The sequence below is a fragment of the Tachysurus vachellii genome, chromosome 18 (assembly GCF_030014155.1).
Source record: "Tachysurus vachellii isolate PV-2020 chromosome 18, HZAU_Pvac_v1, whole genome shotgun sequence".
Classification (NCBI taxonomy): domain Eukaryota; kingdom Metazoa; phylum Chordata; class Actinopteri; order Siluriformes; family Bagridae; genus Tachysurus; species Tachysurus vachellii.
The window spans coordinates 4,824,088-4,840,566 of NC_083477.1; the positions used below are offsets into that span (position 1 = coordinate 4,824,088).

At 42.6% G+C, this 16,479-nt stretch overlaps 1 protein-coding gene across 2 annotated transcripts in view; it reads left to right on the forward strand.

Annotated features, from left to right (window-relative positions):
• asic2 (acid-sensing (proton-gated) ion channel 2) overlaps positions 1-16,247 on the forward strand; it is a 573,112-nt gene extending 556,865 nt beyond the window's left edge. For both annotated transcript variants that reach the window (XM_060892003.1, XM_060892002.1), the window contains 5 exons: positions 8,970-9,123; positions 10,300-10,391; positions 10,492-10,571; positions 13,218-13,286; positions 15,075-16,247. In XM_060892003.1, coding sequence (XP_060747986.1) covers positions 8,970-9,123; positions 10,300-10,391; positions 10,492-10,571; positions 13,218-13,286; positions 15,075-15,176 — 497 coding nt within the window. In that variant the 3' untranslated portion in view covers positions 15,177-16,247. The remainder of the gene's footprint in view (positions 1-8,969; positions 9,124-10,299; positions 10,392-10,491; positions 10,572-13,217; positions 13,287-15,074) is intronic.
• The last annotated feature ends 232 nt before the right edge of the window (positions 16,248-16,479 follow it).

A 16,479-nucleotide genomic window follows, 5' to 3' on the forward strand; every position in this document is an offset into this window, starting at 1 on the left:
TGGCCAAGGTAAGAAAGGCTGAAAAACGACCACCACTGAACAAGACACACAAGCTGAAACGTCAAGACTGGGCCAAGAAATATCTGAAGACTGATTTTTCTAAGGTTTTATGGACTGATGAAATGAGAGTGAGTCTTGATGGGCCAGATGGATGGGCTCGTGGCTGGATCGGTAAAGGGCAGAGAGCTCCAGTCCGACTGAGACGCCAGCAAGGTGGAGGTGGAGTACTGGTTTGGGCTGGTATCATCAAAGATGAGCTTGTGGGGCCTTTTCAGGTTGAGGATGGGGTCAAGCTCAACTCCCAGTCCTACTGCCAGTTTCTGGAAGACACCTTCTTCAAGCAGTGGTACAGGAAGAAGTCTGCATCCTTCAAGAAAAACATGATTTTCATGCAGGACAATGCTCCATCACACGCGTCCAAGTACTCCACAGCGTGGCTGGCAAGAAAGGGTCTAAAAGAAGAAAAACTAATGACATGGCCTCCTTGTTCACCTGATCTGAACCCCATAGAGAACCTGTGGTCCATCATCAAATGTGAGATTTACAAGGAGGGAAAACAGTACACCTCTCTGAAGAGTGTCTGGGAGGCTGTGGTTGCTGCTGCACGCAATGTTGACGGTGAACAGATCAAAACACTGACAGAATCCATGGATGGCAGGCTTTTGAGTGTCCTTGCAAAGAAAGTTGGCTATATTGGTCACTGATTTGTTTTTGTTTTGTTTTTGAATGTCAGAAATGTATATTAGTGAATGTTGAGATGGTTTCACTGGTGAAAATAAATAATTGAAATGGGTATATATTTGTTTTTTGTTAAGTTGCCTAATAATTATGCACAGTAATAGTCACCTGCACACACAGATATCCTCCTAAAATAGCTAAAACTACAAACAAACTAAAAACTACTTCCAAAAATATTCAGCTTTGCTATTAATGAGTTTTTTGGGTTCATTGAGAACATGGTTGTTGTTCAATAATAAAATTAATCCTCAAAAATACAACTTCCCTAATAATTCTGCACTCCCTGTATATAGTTATTGAGTTACTCTGATTGCTGTTATTTTAAGTGACTTGTGCAAATAAAGGATGTTAAAAAGTCAAAAGTCTCTCACTCTCTCTCTCTCTCTCTCTCTCTTTCTCTCTAACTCTCTCTCTCTCTCTCTCTCTCTCTCTCTCTCTCTCTCTCTCTCAGTCTCTCTCTCTCTCTGTCTCTCACTCTTTCTCTCTCTCTCTCTCTCTCTCTCTCTCTCTCAGTCTCTCTCTGTCTCTCACTCTTTCTCTCTCAGTCTCTCTCTCTCTCTCTCTCTCTCTCTCTCTCTCTCTCTCTCTCTCTCTCTCTCTCTCTCTCTCAGTCTCTCTCTCTCACTCTCAGTCTCTCTCTCTCTCTCACTCTCAGTCTCTCTCTCTCACTCTCAGTCTCTCTCTCTCACTCTGTCTCTCTCTCTCTCACTCTCAGTCTCTCTCTCACTCTCTCTCTCTCATTCTTAGTCTCTCTCTCTCTTACACTCTTTCTCTCTCAGTCTCTCTCTCTCACTCTCAGTCTCTCTCTCTCTCTCTCTCTCTCTCTCTCTCTCCCTCTCAGTCTCTCTCTCTCTCACTCTGTCTCTCTCTCAGTCTTTCTCTCTCTCTCTCTCTCTCTCTCTCTCTCTCTCTCTCTCTCTCTCAGTCTCTCTCTCTCTCTCATTCTTAGTCTCTCTCTCTCTCTTACACTCTTTCTCTCTCAGTCTCTCTCTCAGTCTCTCTCTCTCTCTCTCACTCTCAGTCTCTCTCTCTCTCTCTCTCTCTCTCTCTCTCTCTCTCTCTCTCTCTCTCTCTCTCTCTGTTCCATATATAAGACTGGTTCACTAGGTCACAGTCAGTTAGAAGGAAATGTACCAAGTAAAGCAGACAGACAGTTTTAACAAACTGCTGGTTCACATATTTAAGAAGATGTAGGTCTTCTTGCAGACAGACAGTGACTCAGACATTTAGAAGAGGTTCAGACCTTCACCCAGGTACCAGAACAGAGAGTCTTCCATAAACCTTTCTTGATGCTGTGATGTGAATGCGATGTGAATTCTGAGCCAGACATTAACCAAAACTCTTGACCTGTTTGAGCACCACAAAAAAAAAAAAGACCGTGGAACACTTTCTTCTATTAAACCTTCAGATTGCTGAATACACAGAGACTGGACTCACTGTCTCGCTCTCTGCCTCACTTTCTCTCTGTCTGTCTTTCTCCCTCTCTGTCTGTCTGTCTCCCTCCTTCCCTGTCTCTCTCTCTCTGTCTCCCTCCCTCCCTGTCTGTCTCTCTCTCTCTCTCTCTCTCGCTCTCTTTCTCTCTCTCTCTCTCTCTCTCTCTTGCTCATGCTCTCTTCCTCTCTTCCTCACACTCACACACACAGACACACACAAACACACACACATTAGTTTTTTACTAATCTACTGCAGTAGCTATGAATCATATATATATATATATCGTTGAAATGACAATTAAAAAATCTCTTGACTTTGACTAAAGTTTTAAACCCTTTTACTTTTGTGTAAATAATCCAACAATATCCTCTTCTTTTTAACTGATTGAATCATTTTCCAGTGACTGTCACGGACGCGGGATAAAAACGGACCCAAACGCAGGACAGCTTAATAAAAACAGGATTTAGTAACTTAAGAAACACGAAACAGGACGAAGACAACAGCAGACGAAGACAACAGCAGTCAAAGACAACAGCAGACAAAGACAACAGAGGATTCCGCGCTGCACAAGGCAACGCGGCTCAATTAAATAATACAAATAATCATGACACATGAGGGACAGGTGTGCAGAGGCAGGGAGGAAAAGACAAGGGCAGGGCAGACACGTGAACAAGGAACATAAACAAAAGGCACATGGCCAAAGTCCGGGCAGAGTCCTGACAGTGACTTAGTTAAGCAGATATATCTCTTTGCTGTTTAAAACTACCAAGTATCTCTAAACGACTTGTGTTTTACCCCTGCATGCTAGGAAAGGAACACAGCAGTACATACAGTACGAGCTGTCGTAGCTAAAAGTGCCGAGCTCCAGCGTTCGTGAGAAAAGATGTCAGTTCAGCTTTCTGTACCGTCGATAAGCAACCGGAGTGTAATAGTGTTAGATAAAGGGGAAAAAAAATATTTAGAAATTGAGCCTCCAGCCTTCAACATGACCTCCAGCTATTTCCAGACTCCAGCAAAAATTCAAACAAAGTGATGGACGGCCAGTTCCACCCTATCTCTGTTTGTGCTTTTGTAGCTATAAAGAGATAAGGAGTGCTGGTGCGAATGGTAGAATCAGAAAAATAGTGTTTGTCGAGAGAGTTTTCGATCGCATGCAGGCATTAAAATATCTATTAGGTCATATCCTGCAGCTGTGTTAATGGACGAGAAGGATTTCTTCTGTATCTCTAATCCCTAATCCCAGAGATTGTGTTTGATGTTTAAGTGCTCAGTAAGGTGCTAGTGCATATCAATCAGTTTAAATGATATGCCCCCGAGCCAGGCGTTATGTTAACTCGGCCCTAATCCTGCAACTAGACAATAATCCGAAACATGAGGTCGAATCGATAGTGTGAAAAGAACCGGAAGGAAGAAGTGTTGTTGGTGTGACCTTCTCAGTTTCCAGACCAGACGACAACCTGTCAGCGTTTAAACACAAGCGTCAAGGAGGATGGGCAGAGATGGGCAAAGTAATCTGGCAGAGTGAGGACAGAGATGTCAGGCTCGAATATGACAACAGCGGATTCCTTGTGTTGAATTGTACTTTTTCTTTCCTCTTGGATGAACAAAACTGTGTTGAAAGGACAACGTGAGTTTTTTTTTGCCCTCAAGATGGATTTCTTTGGTCAAGGGGACGGTAGGCCTGAACATTCAGCTAACCTCGTAGCACTTATGGATCACTTTCTGTAGGAAGAGAACTGATATTGGAAAATTGAATTGAATTTGAATTATTATTGACATATTGTTGTTTAATTGTTGTTCTGGAGTGTTTAGATTTCTCCCTTGTCATTGTTTTTGGGGACGCACACAGCTGTATTTTTATTTTTATTGTTTACCATTGGGGGGCACGGTGGCTTAGTGGTTAGCACGTTCGCCTCACACCTCCAGGGTTGGGGATTCGATTCCCGCCTCCGCCTTGTGTGTGTGGAGTTTGCATGTTCTCCCCGTGCCTCGGGGGTTTCCTCCGGGTAGTCCGGTTTCCTCCCCCGGTCCAAAGACATGCATGGTAGGTTGATTGGCATCTCTGGAAAATTGTCCGTAGTGTGTGAGTGCGTGAGTGAATGAGAGTGTGTGTGCCCTGCGATGGGTTGGCACTCCGTCCAGGGTGTATCCTGCCTTGATGCCCGATGACGCCTGAGATAGGCACAGGCTCCCCGTGACCCGAGGTAATTCGGATAAGCGGTAGAAAATGAATGAATGAATGTTTTCCATTGTTTTTTCTTCGCTTTGTCGATTTACCAGGGTTTAAATTTAAAACAAATCAGAAAAATCGAAAAGTGTTGGGAAAAGTACTGTATATACATTCTAGACATTTAAAATTAGATCAAATAAATAGATTAGAAAATTAAAATTATGAATAGAGTGTAACATCCGGATTTAATTTGATTAGATTTTGAAATCTGCTGATGGATGTATTTTATTTGTTCATTGTTTATATACCATCTTGGATTGAGGTTGGATGTTCACTCCACCACTAAAGGACAGTCAGTTCTGGTAGGTAGCTTCTGGAAAGGCTGATTACTCCTTATGTTGTCTGTCTGTCTTCAGTTTCTCACCACTGCTCCTCTCGAACCTACGTATCGGCCCACGTACTCTTTTAATTGTCTCATTCGCTCAGACACTCATCTGAGTCACAGGGTGAAGCGATAATTCGTAAGGGGCGCTACATGTGCACGATGTTTACACGTTTTTTCTGTCTGTTCATTTAGCCGCTTGGTGTCGGAATTGTGTTTTGTGTAAGTGGAAATGGACTTGGTTGTCGGAGAGCTGAGCTTCATCCCGTACCTCTGCTAAAGACATTCAAGTTTTGTATGATTAAGAAAGCATTTATAATTTCTGTCCTGCCTCGCTAGTGTGGACGTGGTTAACCTACTCAGCGGGACATGAGGAGATTTTCCAGAACCTACCTACCAGAACTGACTGTCCTTTAGTGGTGGAGTGAACATCCAACCTTAAAACAATGACAGTAGAATCCATCACTTTCTTCAAGTCTTCTGTGAACACATAACTTGTCAATTAATCAATAAATCAATTAAATTCCATTTTATTTACATAACGCCTTTAACAACGGCCGTCGTCTCAAAGCAGCTTTACGGAACATAAAATGTTTGTCAATTTATTTGCATTTATCCCTTTGAGGATGTCGAGGTTCTCTTTAGGAGTGACGAGGATGGACAGGATTAGGGACGAGCACATCAGAGGGACGGCTCAGGTTGGCTGGTTTGGGGACAAGGTCAGAGAGACTACAGTAGATTGAGATGGTTTAGACATGTACAGAAGAGGGAGATGGTTATGTACAGTACAGTATGGTTGGGAGAAGGATGTTGGAGATGGAGCTGGAGGTAAGAGGTCAAGAGGAAGGACAAAGAGGATGTGTTAAAAGAGGACATGAAGGTAATTGGTGCGAGAATAGAGGCTGTGGCGACCCCAACGGGAAAAGACGAAAGTAGGAGAAAAAGATTTATATTTATCCCTAATGAGCAAACCTGAGGTGACTGTGGCAAGAAAAAAACTCCCTGAGATGGTATGAGTAAGAAACCTTGACTCAAAAGGGATAAATAAATAAATCTGCCCTTGCTCTTACACCTCTAATTCTCTCTGCACTTTTTTCCTCAAGCACTCTATTAAAAATCTCAGATCTTAACCCTGCTTATATTATCGTCTACACGATAAATGGCTATTGCTTGTATTTCCTCAATGGTGAGCCACTCCGCCTCATGAATAAAATGAAAACTGAAGGAGTTTGTTTGCTGTGGAAACACCATGAGATGCGTTTGTTTGTATTATTATGTTGGCTTTGTAGAAGACAACATTCTGTTTTCCTAATTTATAAAATTAAATGCGGCCTAGGGCTTTCGAGCCACATGCACCAAATTCGGATATGTTGTAGACACTGGTCTGAAGTTTGTTGCTATGACTTTTCTAAGCGATCCGAGTACCGGTACTTCAGGTACCGGATCTCAAAATGGCCTTTTTTCCCATAGACTCCCATCATACTTTTTACAACATGAACATGTGACATATCAAAACACTCAGAACAATGAGGGGAATTCTGATGATGTCACATGACGTCATGTGATGCACGTGAAAATAAAAAATTAGCACAACATGAACATGTGACATATCAAAACACTCAGCCCAATGAGGGGAACTTCCTCAAGAGTATTCGGATGACATCATATGCTCGTCTCCACTTGCCTCCAAATGTTTTGGCACCCTATCTTTCTGTCCACTTGCCTCCAAAAGTAACTGTCCCTTATGTCCACTCGCCTCCAAAAAGCACCGGCCTTTGCGAATACTTGCCTCATCAAAGCCAACATCAAAGTTTGTCACGACGAACTTTACAAATCTAGTTACTAAATGAACTTGATGAGAGAGAAGAGTTGCTCTAATGCCTCTAAACATTTGGTCTTTCTCTAGCCTTACGTTATAATGTAACTATAAATGGATAAAAAAAATGGTATGATTTAATAGAAAAAGGATTTTTTTCTTACTTTACGTACAATATTTACTCCTTTTTGTTGCTTAAGCTAATAAATAAATGACGTTTAATCCTAAAACTAATCATCGTTATCTTCTTCACTTTGTCCTAAATCAGTGCTTCGTTTCCTTTTGTGCTCTTCTCGATTGTAGCTCAGACATTAGGACCAGAGTGAATTAAAAGCATAGTTCGAGAAGGAAAAATACAGATGAGAGGTTAAAAGTAGAAGAAAGAGGCAAGGCAGAGGAGGAACGTGGTGTTTAAAATGTCACAGTGAAAGGTCAGGTTCTAGCTCGAGGTTTTTTTCCTGAGTTCTGAGCGAATTAGAAATGCAGGTGAGGGTCTGATAAGGCTGAGGGTTTTTACTTCCAGCATGCAGATGAACCACAAACTAAACCTGACGCTGTCTGATTGTAAAACTGCATTATTTAGGATGAGAGAGAGAGAGAGAGAGAGAGAGAGAGAATGCTGTGGTGAAAATCCAGGCTGCGCTCACATTCGCAGGGTTTCACAAGCTCAGGGTTTAAACCGGTTGAAATATTGAACTTTACAAAGTGGCGCTCTGGTACCTTTCATGTTGTACAGCATGTTTCATGGTGAATGATTTCTAAATGTCAGCCGAGGTTTGAAGGAAGAGTGTGGGTTTAAATATCATTCTTCACCAGGTTCTCCAGGCAGGTTTCACAGCTGCGCTTCTTTACCTACAGTGAGGTGAAAAAACTATTCACTTTTTAAATGTTTTGTTGTTTTATCCATCTGCTTTTAGACCTTCATCTCTTCAGTTTAGCGTGACGGGTAGGAAAAGAAACAGTTCAGTGTTTATTCTTCTTCCTGCTGTTTTCAGGTTGTCCTGCAGTTTTTACCAATGAATCTGAGTTTCTCTCAGAGCTTCTCACTGAGCTTCTCTCTGAGCTTCTCTCTGAGCTTCTCACTGAGCTTCTCACTGAGCTTCTTACTGAGTTTCTCTCTGAGCTTCTCACTGAGCTTCTCTCTGAGCTTCTCTCTGAGCTTCTCACTGAGCTTCTCTCTGAGCTTCTCACTGAGTTTCTCTCTGAGCTTCTCACTGAGTTTCTCTCTGAGTTTCTTACTGAGCTTCTCTCTGAGCTTCTCACTGAGTTTCTCACTGAGCTTCTCACTGAGCTTTTCTCTCACTCACTCTCACCCACTCATCTTCTACCGCTTATCCGAACTACCTCGGGTCACGGGGAGCCTGTGCCTATCTCAGTCGTCACCAGGCATCAAGGCAGGATACACCCTGGACGGAGTGCCAACCAATCACAGGGCACACAAACACACACTCTCATTCACTCACGCAATCACACACTACGGACAATTTTCCAGAGATGCCAATCAACCTACCATGCATGTCTTTGGACCGGGGGAGGAAACTGAAGTACCCGGAGGAAACCCCCGAGGCACGGGGATGCGAGGCACTGGCTTAGTGGTTAGCACGTTCGTCTCACACCTCCAGGGTTGGGGTTCAATTCCCGCCTCTGCCTTGTGTGTGTGGAGTTTGCATGTTCTCCCCGTGCCTCAGGGGTTTCCTCCGGGTACTCCGGTTTCCTCCCCCGGTCCAAAGACATGCATGGTAGGTTGATTGGCATCTCTGGATAATTGTCCGTAGTGTGTGATTGCGTGAGTGAATGAGAGTGAGTGTGTGCCCTCTGACAGGTTGGCACTCTGTCCAGGGTGTATCCTGCCTTGATGCCCGATGACGCCTGAGATCCGAGGCTCCCCGTGACCCGAGGTAGTTCGGATAAGCGGTAGAAAATGAATGAATGAATGAATAATCCAACATGCTAAAACAACACAATGCTACACGTATAAACATGTAACACAATCTTCAGTAACACAAAATACAAAAGCTTTATAACAAACGTCTCGAGTCCCGGCTGCTCGGCTGTGTCCCGTATCGAATGTTAGTCACTTTAGATAAAAAGGAAATGGAATTTTACAACATAATGTAAAACGAGCTCCAATACCATTGAAGATAATTGATATGCAAATGAGCTCTTGTTTGAGAAGCCCTTCAGTAAACGCTTCAGTAATTTACCGTCATGCTCTCCAGGTTGAAATGTTTGGCAGAAAAAAAAAAATGACAATGAATTGATTTTGTTTCCTTAAAAAAATGAGCTACGCATATATTTCTTTCCGAAAAGCATTTTATTGTCGACTGGCTGAAGCAATAACAGGACAGTAACACGTTTCCTCCGTCACCTTCATCTTTTTCTCTCTTTTCTCTTCTTCTCCTCACGGTTTCCCTTCTGTCTCTCGGCAGCTGCTCTATCGTCGGTGGAGGGCAGCAGCTGCATGTGCAGGAACCCGTGCAACATGACCCGCTACAACAAGGAGCTCTCTATGGTGAAGATCCCCAGCAAGACGTCAGCACGTTACCTTGAGAAGAAGTTCAACAGATCAGAGAAGTACATCACGTGAGTGTTTACTCAGCTGGAGGAAAGACAGATGTTTACACACGTATACATTTACAGTCTTTGTAGACATCTTCATCCAGAGCAACTCACATTTATCTCATTTATACAACTGAGGGTTAAGGGCCTTTCTCAGGGGCCCAGCAGGAGCAGCTTGGTGGACCTGGGATTCAAACTCATGACCTTTTAATCAGTAGTCCAACACCTTCAGCACTGAGCTACCACTACACACACACACACACACACACACACACTGAGAGTAACTGCACACACACACATACACTGAGAGTAACTACACACACACGCTGAGAGTAACTGCACACACACACACACTGAGAGTAATGGCACACACACACAATAACAGAGTAACTGCACACACACACACACACACACACACACAGAGTAATGACACACACACAGACAGAGTAACTGCACACACACACAGAGTGACGAAACACACACACACTGAGAGTAATGGCACACACACACTCACACTGAGAGTAATGACACACACAGACACAAATTAACTGCACACACACACACACACACACACACACACTGAGAGTAATGGCACACACACACAATAACAGAGTAACTGCACACACACACACACAGAGTAATGACACACACACAGACAGAGTAACTGCACGCACACACACACAGAGTGACAAAACACACACACACTGAGAGTAATGGCACACACACACACACACTGAGAGTAATGACACACACAGACACAAATTAACTGCACACACACACACACACACACACACACACACACACACACACACACACACACACAGAGTAATGACACACACACAGACAGAGTAACTGCACACACACACACAGAGTGACAAAGCACACACATACTGAGAGTAATGGCACACACACACACACACACTGAGAGTAATGACACACACACACACACTGAGAGTAATGGCACACACACACACACACTGAGAGTAATGACACACACACAGACACAAATTAACTGCACACACACATACACACACATACACTGAGAGTAATGGCACACACGTGCACACATACACACACGCACAGAGTAACAGCACAGAGGCACACACACACACACACACACACACACAAGGTTAAGATTGTATCATGGCATCAAAAGTCTCTTCTCTTCTCTCTAAATCCTCTCATTTACTCCTGCCACAGGGACAACATCCTGGTGCTCGACATCTTCTTTGAGGCTCTGAATTATGAAACCATTGAGCAGAAGAAAGCATACGAAGTGGCAGGACTTCTAGGTACAGCATGCAGTAATGAGCACAATCACACACACACACACACACACATTGTTCTGACTTTATTCAAGCTGAACTCGTCTCCTCGTCTGCTCCTCTGTAGGAGACATTGGAGGTCAGATGGGATTGTTCATCGGTGCCAGCATACTTACAATCCTCGAGCTGTTTGACTATGCCTACGAGGTCTGTCTGTCTTTTTCTGTCCTCTTTCACACACACACACACACACACACACACACACACACACACACACACACACACACACACAATTCTGTTAGCCAAACTGACCAACTGCATGTAGTGAGAAGCTTTTTATTAAGTACATGGGGCCTAGACAGACAGACAGACACACACACACACACACACACACACACAGGTTGGACAATCACTGTAATGCTCTTTCTTTATAACCATAGTGCACAATGTACCAAGTACACAAAGCCCAGACTCTCAGAGCTCATAAAGAGTGTTTATATAAACGACCCACACTCTAGAGAAGCAGCGCCAAAGTTATTCACATGCTGAAAAATTAAAATTACACACACACACGCACGCATACACACACACACACACACACACACACACACACACACACACACACACACACACACACACACTGAATGGAGTTTCATTGTAATTCTTTCATTAGGACCATAATGCTGCAGCTCGATTTGCTATAAAGACCCTGGCCAGCTACACACACACACACACACACACACACACACACAAACACACACATATACACAAACCAATATACACACCCAAGAGATGTAAAACACTGATGTCTTCCTGAACCATTAAAATATCATCGCAGTCGGGCGGAAACCTCCTACTGTATGTCCAAATTTGGTCAATTTCATATTTTTTCACATATCGATGCTATTGGTCAGTCCCCACGTGGGTCTGTTATTTTTACAAGTTATTAACCAATCTAAAGTCTTGGAAATAGCCTGAGCACAAATCTCATAACTCCATTGGACACCGCAGACTTTATTGAACACTGCTGGCAGCAGCGACGTCTGTGTCCGTACCGTTCTTATCAATGACAGCATAATCTCGTATCTCCCTGCTCCCAAGTCATAAAGCTTGTATCTCTGATAAAACGTGACTTTGGGAAAATGTTGTTTTAATGTTGGTACACAACAGTATATGATAGCAATATAAGGTATAATAACAACTTTAACGATACAATGTTTAATAACATTGGTTCTCAACCCGGAAAAGGGTGGCTTGTCCCCTTCAGGTTGGTGGAGAGCTCCTGCCTCAAGTGGAGGAGTTTAAGTATCTTGGGGTCTTGTTCACGAGTGAGGGAAGGATGGAGCGGGAGATCGACAGGCGGATAGGTGTATCTTCTGCAGTGATGCGGTCGATATACCGGTCTGTTGTGGTGAAGAAAGAGCTGAGCCACAAGGCGAAGCTCTCTATTTACCAGTCGATCTACGTTCCTACCCTCACCTATGGTCATGAGCTTTGGGTCATGACCGAAAGGACAAGATCCTGGATACAGGCGGCCAAAATGAGTTTCCTCCACAGGGTGGCTGTCGCTCCCTTAGAGATAGGGTGAGGAGCTCGGTCACTCAGGAGTGTTCCGGATGCCTCCTGGACGCCTCCCTGGGGTGGTGTTCCGGGCATGTCCATCCGGGAGGAGGCCCCGGGGAAGACCTAGGACACGCTGGAGGGACTATGTCTCTCAGCTGGCCTGGGAACGCCTCGGTATTCCCCCGGAAGAGCTGGAGGAAGTGTCGGGGGAGAGGGAAGTCTGGGCGTCCCTGCCCCGGATAAGCGGTAGAAAATGGATGGATGGATGGATGTTTAATAACAAAAAAAATACGGTGTTTTTTAATTTCCTGAAAAATAATGGTTTTGGAGATACGAGGATTTGGCCCGTCAGCGACGATATTCAACTCAGGAGTTATCACACATCACGTAAAATATATAGTTCAAATCCTACACAATTTTTAATCAAACGAAGACTAATCCCAGTGATATCAGTGAAGTTTCTGCACCCCTTCGGTCTCACATCTCGTACGGGACATCAGTAGTTTTTTATTGCACTATGATTGTAATGCCTATATGACTTTAATGAGAGTTATGGAAGATTAGATGTGAGCATTATATTCTGCTCATCAGCACCGAACCTGGACCTGAAATGTAATCATGTTAGATGAGAATAAAGAGCGTGAGGGCTCGAGACGAGCCGATGTGATCGGATATCGCTGCGGCGCATCTAAACGCCATCCATTTTTACATTTTATTGAAACGCGCGAAGCTTTTTTTCCAGCTGACTCAATCTCCGAAAGATACCAAAAAACAATATCATCTACATTACGATCCTGTTCCTTGTTTCTTTTCTGCACATGCAGCATGATGGCCAATGCAGATCCCATACTTTTTTCTGCTAAGCCTCAGCTCATCACTACATGATTAGTTTCTTCTCCAACGAGTTCCATTATCACTGTGAATGCCTTTTTTTTTTTTTTTTTAATTTTCACGCGCTGTGCCTGTCCGTGATCCCAATAAACCGAAGAGCAGGGACTGCATTTGTAGTAAAGCTTGATGATTCGTACTTCACACCACGAGCTTCGGTCGCTGTACTGTAGCAAGCTTGCACTGAACGGCTCAAGGATCAGTTAGAAAGAGAGAAAGAAAAAAAAGAAAGAAAAGAAAGTAAGAATAGAACACGTTTTACTTTGATGTTTCCTAATCCACGATCAGCAGGAACAGAGACGCTGGTGCAGATTTAAAGTCAGTTCGATCCGTCGGATTGATGCTGAGTCAGTATGCTTGGTGTGTGTGTGTGTGTGTGTGTGTGTGTGTGTGCGCTTGCAGGTGGTGAAGGACAGAATCCTGGATCTGTTGAGTCGAGGCGAGGAGGAAGAGAGCCGAGGGGAGGACGTGGTAATGTAGATTTGCTCGGTGACGGAGGCAGATTCGTGTCTTCTCCTTTCTCTATTTGATCATCATGTCACATGCTTTTAATAAACGTTTCTCATAGATGAGGAAACGAAACGAACAAAGCTTTAAACGTATCGTGTCACTTTTACCAATTATAAAACACGCCTTCAAGGTTATTTACAAGTCCGCAGCTTTATTTCTGTTGAAAACAGATCGGTTTGGAGAAAGGAAGAAGAATCCAGGAGGCAGGAGTGATGCTTCACACAGCGAGGAGTCAATACACAACATAACTCAACTTTATTCATAATAACACTCTCTGGTGTTTATAACAGTTTATAATCACACCCTCCAGTGTCACCCAAATGAGGTTGAGGTTCACTTGTGAGTCTGGTTCCTCTCAAGGTTTCTTCCTCTTCCATCTAAGGGACTTTTTTCCTCACTACAGTCACCTCAGACTTGTTCATTAGGGATAAATACAAACACGTTGGACTTTATATTACTATATTTCTTATGTTCTTATGTATAAAGTAAGGAGTTTAGTGAGGAGTTTTAATCTTGACTTTTGATCTTTAGGAACAGGATCCAGTCACAGTATAATGCAGTGTTGTATAATGTGTCCCATAATAGCAGAATTAACCCAGATTATTATAGGACAGGAACAGGAAGTAACAAGGAGCACTTAATGTCAGCTTGATTCACCACCAGCACGTCCAGTCCTTCCTTCTTCGTACTCATTTGTAGAGCTTTAAAAACCTTTCAAACAGAAAAAAAAAAGCTTTCGGACGTTTTGCGACGTTCCTGTGACTTTTTAATCCTATTCCAGGTTCGAATACGTTCACCTGCTGGTTATAATGATAACGGCACATAATCCTGCAAATATTCAAACATTCAGACGTTACGACAATCCTGGGACGCATGGAGGGTCTGATAATAATAATAATAATAATAATATAAAAAAAAAAAAAGAAAGAAAATGGGCTTTGAGAAGACAAACATTTACAGACACTCGAGCTTAAAAGCCGTAGCCTAGAATTTGTTTGGATCACACAAGAAGGTGATTTCCTGGGGGCATAAAAAGTACAGAAAGAAAAGAAATTAGGAGTAAAAATGTAAACTAAAAACAATTTATTTATGTAAAAACAAAGTAATTAATGTATCATTTAATAAATGATGAATGTAAAAAAAGAAATAAAAAATTAAATTTATAATAAAAATTAAAAATTTATATAAAAATTAAAATTATAAAATAAATATAAATAAAAAAAATTATGTAAAAACAAAGTAAATTTTATTTTAACAATAAAATAAATAAATAATATATATATAATAATTATATATATATATATATATATATATATATATATATATATATATATATATATATATATATTAATAATAATATAATAATTAAATATTTAATAATAATTTTAATATTTAAAAATATTCAATAATTTTATTTTATTTATTTATTTTTTTTTTGGATACATTAATTTGAAAAGAAATGAATAACACAATTTGAATAAATTCATAAACAAAAGAAAAACAAATCAACTTTTTTTTCCAGTTCATTTTTCCAGCGGAGACAAAAGGCCAGTTCCACACTTTATATTTATGTGTTTGACTATAAAGAAGAGCTTAAGGCACTTGATCTTTCTAAAACCTGCTCTGGAAGCCACTTGTGTATTAAGAGATGTTTGAAGATGCTACGCTGTTCGGAGCCTCTTAATTAGAGTTGTGAAATCAGCGCATGTGTTTTATTATTAACACATGGATTATTCTTTATTTTCTCAGAGCACGTGTGATCCTGTAGTGAATCACTCGGAGACCATCAGCCACACGGTCAGTGTTCCTTTACAGACCACTCTGGGGACGCTGGATGAGATCGCCTGCTGAGTGCGTTTCCCCTCCAGAGCAGCAGGAGGAGACACCGAATCCTCCTCACTGGCCACGATGCCAGGAACACGGTGTGAGGAAGACACACAAAAGAGATGAAGGAAAATGATTCGTTTTTCCTTTTCGCTTAAAACTGCTTCATTCTGTACAAAGCCAACAAGAAACAAAGATGGCAGGACAAGTCCACTGACAAATCTCTCTCACACACACACACACACACACACACACATTCACCCAAAACCTTTCTCCAAAGCTGTAACTGATGGACAAGAAGCGAGACACGTTTACTTCAGACTAGTTTGAGAACGTAGACTGGCTTAGGACACTGAAGTGTAAACACGTCGTCCCTCTGCTCCCTCGGCTGCCGTTTTAAAGTCTACTGCCAAAACATGAAGGACGCTCAGCACAGAAGGACAAGAACCTTTGCATGTGTCAGATTCTCTCTCGTCTGTCTCTCTGAGCAAGTCGTTCCGCTTCAGTCATGTGTCTCTGCGTCCCATTACGTACCCGTCGGGATCTGTCCCAAACCCACAGCAGCAATCTTTCCTTTACTGCTTTCACACACTCCTACCTGATGTGTGCCGCTGTTCCGGAAATCTCTACGGATCTGAGGGACGTTTGGGACGTCGTCTGGGTTTCCACCAGCCATCGTATCGCCAGGAAGAGGAGAGAAGGAACAGAAAGGATGTAAACCGAGACAGTGTTTTGTTTAGCCTGAGATTAAGCCATAATTTTGTTATCTTGAAGCAAAAAGTTTGATTTCTAAAGTGATTTCGTTTGGTGTTTATTCAGTGAGGCCAATGGTCACGAATCTTCTTATATCAGCTCTTTATTTGCTTCTTTTTCATTTCTGCACATTTTCAACAACGGCGAAGAAATCAGGCGCCGTGAGCAGTAGGAGAGTGAGAGGGCTGTGACATGCGCTGTGACATACAGTCTGTTTAAATCAAACCCCAGTGCGGTTCCACTTACAGGAAGAGGACTCACCCCCCATCCACCCCTCATTCATCTCTTATTTAACCCCTAATCCACCCCTTATTCACCCCTCATTCAACCCCTCATCCACCCCTCATTTACCCGTCATGCAACACCTCATCCACCCCTCATCCACCCCTCATTCAACCCCTCATCCACCCGTCATGCAACACCTCATCCACCCCTCATTCACCCTTCATTCAACCCCTCATTCACCTGTCATGCAACACCTCATCCACCCCTCATTCACACCTCATTCACCCCTCATTCACCCGTCATGCAACTTCTTATCTACCCCTCATCAACCCCTCATTCACCCCTCATCCAC